Below are 5,434 nucleotides of genomic sequence, written 5' to 3' on the forward strand. Positions count from 1 at the left end.
CATTCTAGGAGATATCTCGACACCTTCAAGCAGACATGGGCAATGTGGAGTCAACAAGTCATCTCCATGTCATGTATTTGTTCTACCCAGCCACTGAAGCACGTGAGTTCAATCTTTACTGTGAATTAACCTGTGCAGATTGGACTCACCTGGTTAATTGGCTGGGTAGATTAAATACATGACATGGAGATGACTTGTTGACTCCACATTGCCCATGTCTGCTTGAAGGTGTCGAGATATCTCCTAGAATGGGCGTTACCTCATCTCTCTACCTTGCGCGCAGCATATCTGCCAGGACGGCAGAACCAGGTTGCAGACTCTCTATCCCGTTAGGCCTCTTTTCACTGCGACGTAGTGCGCATTATCTGGAACCTCTTTGGGCAGGCAGAGGTAGATCTATTTGCCACAGAGGAGTCAATCCATTGCCCCCAATGTTGTTCCCTGACCGGGGTGGCAGGCGCACGGGGCCAGGACGCATTGGCTCCCCGGGCAGCTTTGAGGGGGGTGCTGCTTGAAGCAATATGTGCTGCTGCTTCATGGTCTTCCCCAACCACCTTCACAAGGTTCTACAGTGTCAATGTGGCTGCCCCTCATCCGCTGGGTAAGGTCCTTTTACAAGGTTCTGCTGGGCCCTCTCAGTGAGATATGTGCTCAGGATTCCTTGTGACGTCGTTGACATCAGTCATTCAGTGCTTTCAGCACTGCCCTCTGGCGGTCAGTAGGGATAAAATAGAACGTAAGTTATGTATGTAACTATGGTTCTATGAATCCCGGTCAGAGCTTCTCTGTCACTCAGAATCCTTGCTTTTGCTAGAAGATTATGTAGGAACAGAGCAATGGATGACACCAGTCTATATAGCTTCTGAGTGGTCATCCTGTGTCACAGATGTGACTCTGTTGGCATAATTACTTGAACTGCGCATGCCCGAAGGGAACATTCAGCGCTTTCAGCACCACCCTCTGGCGGTCATCCGGGATTCATAGAACCGTAGTTACGTACGTAAATTTAATTTTATATAAACCTATCAAATCCGTTTTACAGTACAGATTAATGAATGTAAGAGTTGGATTTGGATGACTATGTTTAGTAGAGTGTCAGGGTCCTTATTCAGTGTATCAAAGAATGCTACAGGTGCATAAATAAATAATCACACAGGAAGAATACTATGTGGCAGCCCAAATATTTAGTCTAGGATTCCAGAACAATGAAACTCATAGATTTGTAGCAGCCCTGCTTTCCAACAAGCACCTTAAGATGGACCTATTCACAGTGCAGCGCGATTGTCCGTGAGACTTTTTTTTGTTGCTAAATTCAATTACATGATGATGCAAAAACATCATCAGAAATCATTCAGCCCATTCTCAGATAAGGTGGTTGCAGCACTTAGATATGATGAGCCAAGGCAGATCTGACAGTTTTTGGACATTTGTGCTTATATACATTTAAAGCATCCAGTGCTGATTGTGAAAGAAGATTTAGTTTAATGAACCTTGTCAAAACAGCATCCAGAATGTGTCATATTTGGACAACAATTGGAGAAGTGAGAAGGAAAGACCTGAATAAAAGATAAAATAAAAAAAATATTCAGGTGACATTTCATAAGATTTTTTAATTATTGATATTAATTATGAAATGATTATACTATTATAGTATTTATGTTGAACACTACAAAAACAGCATAATTCAAGAGAAACATTAGTTTATTCTGTATCGGAAGCTTCAACACGCAGTGCAGTGTGCAAAACGTGAATCTTTTAAGGTGAACAAGAAGTTATGTCTGAAAGGTGTAATGTCCGAATTTCCTTAAGAGCAGGACCCTCTGGCCAAAGCAGGACTCATACATACACATCTCATGACCAACAAAATGTTTTATTTCATCACTTAAATTAAAGGGAACTAATGGACATTGCTGCTCAGCAGAAAAGTACAATGACATTGTTATTGTAATACACAGTGAGGGGGCATAAGCCTTCAAGTGATTTTCGCTTGGGGCCCCCCTAATTCCTTGAAACGGCCCCTGGCTCTAGGCCTGCAGGCTATATCCTGCCTCCAATAAAGTTGTATCAAACCTGCAAGAGGATTTCATAGATCCTTATTAATGGTAATGAGGTATCCCAAAATGCACCTCATCAGCAGCCCAAATGCTGCTTGTGGTAAGCCCTGCTGTGTTCCTGTAAAATTATTTATTTGGTTATTGGGTGGAGACGGCACTGACAAACATCCAGGTTATTCCCACTGATGTACATCCTGAAGGACAGCGAGAGTTTCCCCAGCTTATCAAACAATAAAGAACCTGTTGCCAAATAGGAAACAAGCCAAGCATGGTGCTTAAACAAAATGGGGTAAAGTGCAGAGAAAATAAAACTCCTTTGGTTTTTGACTTTACATCTCTATGATATAATTATATTTCAATGATTTGTAAAGATAATTCCCCTTATTGGAGGTGTTTTTTTGTTTTTGTTTTCTCAGTAAGTAACTGGAATGAACCTCATGCCATCCACCAATGCCCTAAAGTAACCCTCTGCCCTGCAGTAGCCTGTCCATGACCCTGTTTCTGTGATGGTGTTATCAAAATACCTGTAACACTTTCCTATAGTTGTAAAACCTAAAGTTATCAGTCTTCTTGTCAAAGTGCCATGGTTCCACTGTGGCAGCTGGACTACAGTAACCTTCGTGAATCAGGATCTGCTATCTCTGACTAACTTTCACATGAAAACAGCTCCTTATCTTCTGGAGTCGGATCGTACAAGATGTCAACGTACAGAGTTATCAGAACAAGAACTATAGAGGTCTAGAAAGCCATATAACCCAGGCATAGCGGCGACGAGTGAATTCCATCTACCATGATTTGATTTGAAGAGAATTTGAAAAGTTTGAAAATAATTGATAAAACTATAGGAAATATAGTGGAAGAATCTCATTCTGAAGTTATTTCTTCTTCCATGTTTTGCATTTAGTTAAGAGAACCGCATGTTGCTGTTAGAGTTTTTTCTTTTTAATCAGAAAATGAACAAAGAATTACAATAATGATTTCTTTTGTCATCTGGATCTTTTTTTTCCAGGAGTTGGAGCAGTATAAAAGAAATGCAGCAAAGTCATGGAGAGAACTGGAGCTTGGGAAATAGAAGAAAGTGTTATAACACACATACAACACATCAGTATGTACATATAGCATATGTTTATTTCATTCTGTTACATCTTCTGTTAAACAGGGTAATCATTTTGTAAGATCAGCCAAAGTATTTGATAATAAACGACAGGAACAGTGGAGGTTTTGCTGCATGGCTATGCCGTAGAACCCAGAGGAAGCACTGCCACATTTATTGTAAGACATTCAAGAGGATTCCAAAAAATCAGGATACACAATCAACTGTAGTAAATCTAAATTTTCTCAAGGTATGATGGTTTGATCATACTGATGGCTTGACCAAGATTTAAAAATGTGGAAACTGAGAAAACTGGGGAAAAAGGAGGACTTAACTTGTCAGATCTAAGGCATTTAAAATGGTGAAACTGATTAAATATTGGGAAAAAAATATAAAAGGCCAGGTTGGACAGATATTGAGACTGTTTTATACTCCCCATTCAATTTTAGAGAGAAACTGTTTCAAAAGGAGAGCTTGACAGTCCTAGGTCTTGGGCCCTCTAAGGATGTTTCGAATAAAGTATCCAATTTACAAAGTCCCTCATATCTTACAGAAATACTCCTCCTTGTGGCTAAACTGTTTGTGTTGGGGACAAAAAAGGCTTATTGAAAACAGCGGAAATTAGGCCATATTTCTATTACAGGAGATTTTCCAAAGATGGACTGCTTATCAGTTTTGAAGAATCAATAAAAATTGGAATGAAAGCATTATTTCTAGAAATACGATTCAGAAAAGGCCTGAAATCCAAAAGTCAAACTGAATTCATGAACCCCATCTTGGATGATCTAGTCACCTAAAGAGCAAATAACAGCTTCGGCGTTTTATAAATAGAGCAAACTTTCAAGAAACGAAGAATCTACAAATACTTTATTGTTGTAGCAAAAGATTAGGGACTAAATAAAAGGGAGGAGCAGTGGCTAGGGATCCAGTCAGATTACGGAAGCTACATTAGAGAGGCAAAGGGGAAAGTTCACACAATCTAGAACAATACATAGATAATATAATACTCCAGCAAGACCGCGTAGAAGGAAATTTATGAAAGGTTGTAAATGATAGAAATGTGAGTTAGAAGTAAGAATTTTTCTACACTTTATATGGGTCTGCAAAACAGTCAAATTATTTTATACGATTATTTTATAGGATGTCGACTAAGACCGATTTAATTTTCTCCGTATGGATTGGCAGTTAAGTTTCTTCTTTCGTGTTTATCTAACCCCATATATTTGAGCAGTAAATGTAATTTATGTAATGCTAAATTCAATTTTGATAACCTTTAGGATCAGATTTAAATATATATACAGATTACATATTACTTGTCATCTTCTTTCGACTCCGAACTCCTCCAGTTCAGACGGTTGGTAACATCTTTCCAAAAATTCATGTAAACCCATCAGAAAACGAAAACCTGGGTTACGACCAAACAAACAAACAATGTTTTAGCCAAGAAAAGTACCGGCTATTGAACCTATACACTGGCTGTGATGTTGGTCTACCCACCACTGTATAATAAGTTTACCAAGAAGACTAAACACTAACACCAACCAAAATATCTCAAACAACTGGACTCATTATCGCCATATGCTTGATGTTAACCGGGGACATCCACCCGTGCCCAGGCCCGCAACACTTCGAGACGCCAGGAGAGGCCAACTCAAGCACAGAGGACAAACTTATCACTCATACCTTACGCGTACGTTCAGGTAAAGCTATATCTCCATTTTCCTCTGCAAAACATCCTTCCTATGTACCTGTCGTCAACTGTGGCAGAGATGTCTGTCCGTGGAGGCGAGGTTGATCGTGTGGAGAGCGCGATACTGGGGCAGTCTGTAGGGGGGCTGCATGGTGAAACGCTGGGTTTAAGGACATGTAAAGGTGCGTTGGACAGAAACTTCAGTTGCAACACCATGGGAAAACGTTGTGGTACAGCCCTGGCCTTACATGGGAGCAGGAGTCATTGTCCAGACACACAACAACAACAACAAACTTTAGTAAACAGCCATTCCCTCACCATGGTAACGACCGTAAACAAGAAGCGGCTCAATCCAGGGGTAGCCAACCACCGGAAATGGGCGTTCTTTCAAACTGTCAATCAATCAAAAATTGTTTGGGATCCTGCAGCAAAAACTAAAGTTATTCTGGGTGGGCATTTGAACATAAGTAGCATCATGTCAAAAATAGAACAAGTTAATCACCTGTTACTTAACTCCAATCTGGATTACCTTTGTCTATGTGAGACTTGGCTCTATAAAAACGCCCCTTCTGCAGCACTGAGCATCTCTGGATGTAA

The 5,434-nt window shown here is 40.2% G+C and overlaps 1 protein-coding gene across 1 annotated transcript in view; it reads left to right on the plus strand.

The window, feature by feature from the left end:
* dync2li1 (dynein, cytoplasmic 2, light intermediate chain 1) overlaps positions 1-4,885 on the plus strand; it is a 13,562-nt gene extending 8,677 nt beyond the window's left edge. The window contains exon 13 of the mRNA XM_015378206.1: positions 3,064-4,885. Coding sequence (XP_015233692.1) covers positions 3,064-3,126 — 63 coding nt within the window. The 3' untranslated portion in view covers positions 3,127-4,885. The remainder of the gene's footprint in view (positions 1-3,063) is intronic.
* The last annotated feature ends 549 nt before the right edge of the window (positions 4,886-5,434 follow it).

The sequence above is a fragment of the Cyprinodon variegatus genome, unplaced genomic scaffold (genome assembly GCF_000732505.1).
Source record: "Cyprinodon variegatus isolate N-32 unplaced genomic scaffold, C_variegatus-1.0 Scaffold166, whole genome shotgun sequence".
NCBI classification, from domain to species: domain Eukaryota; kingdom Metazoa; phylum Chordata; class Actinopteri; order Cyprinodontiformes; family Cyprinodontidae; genus Cyprinodon; species Cyprinodon variegatus.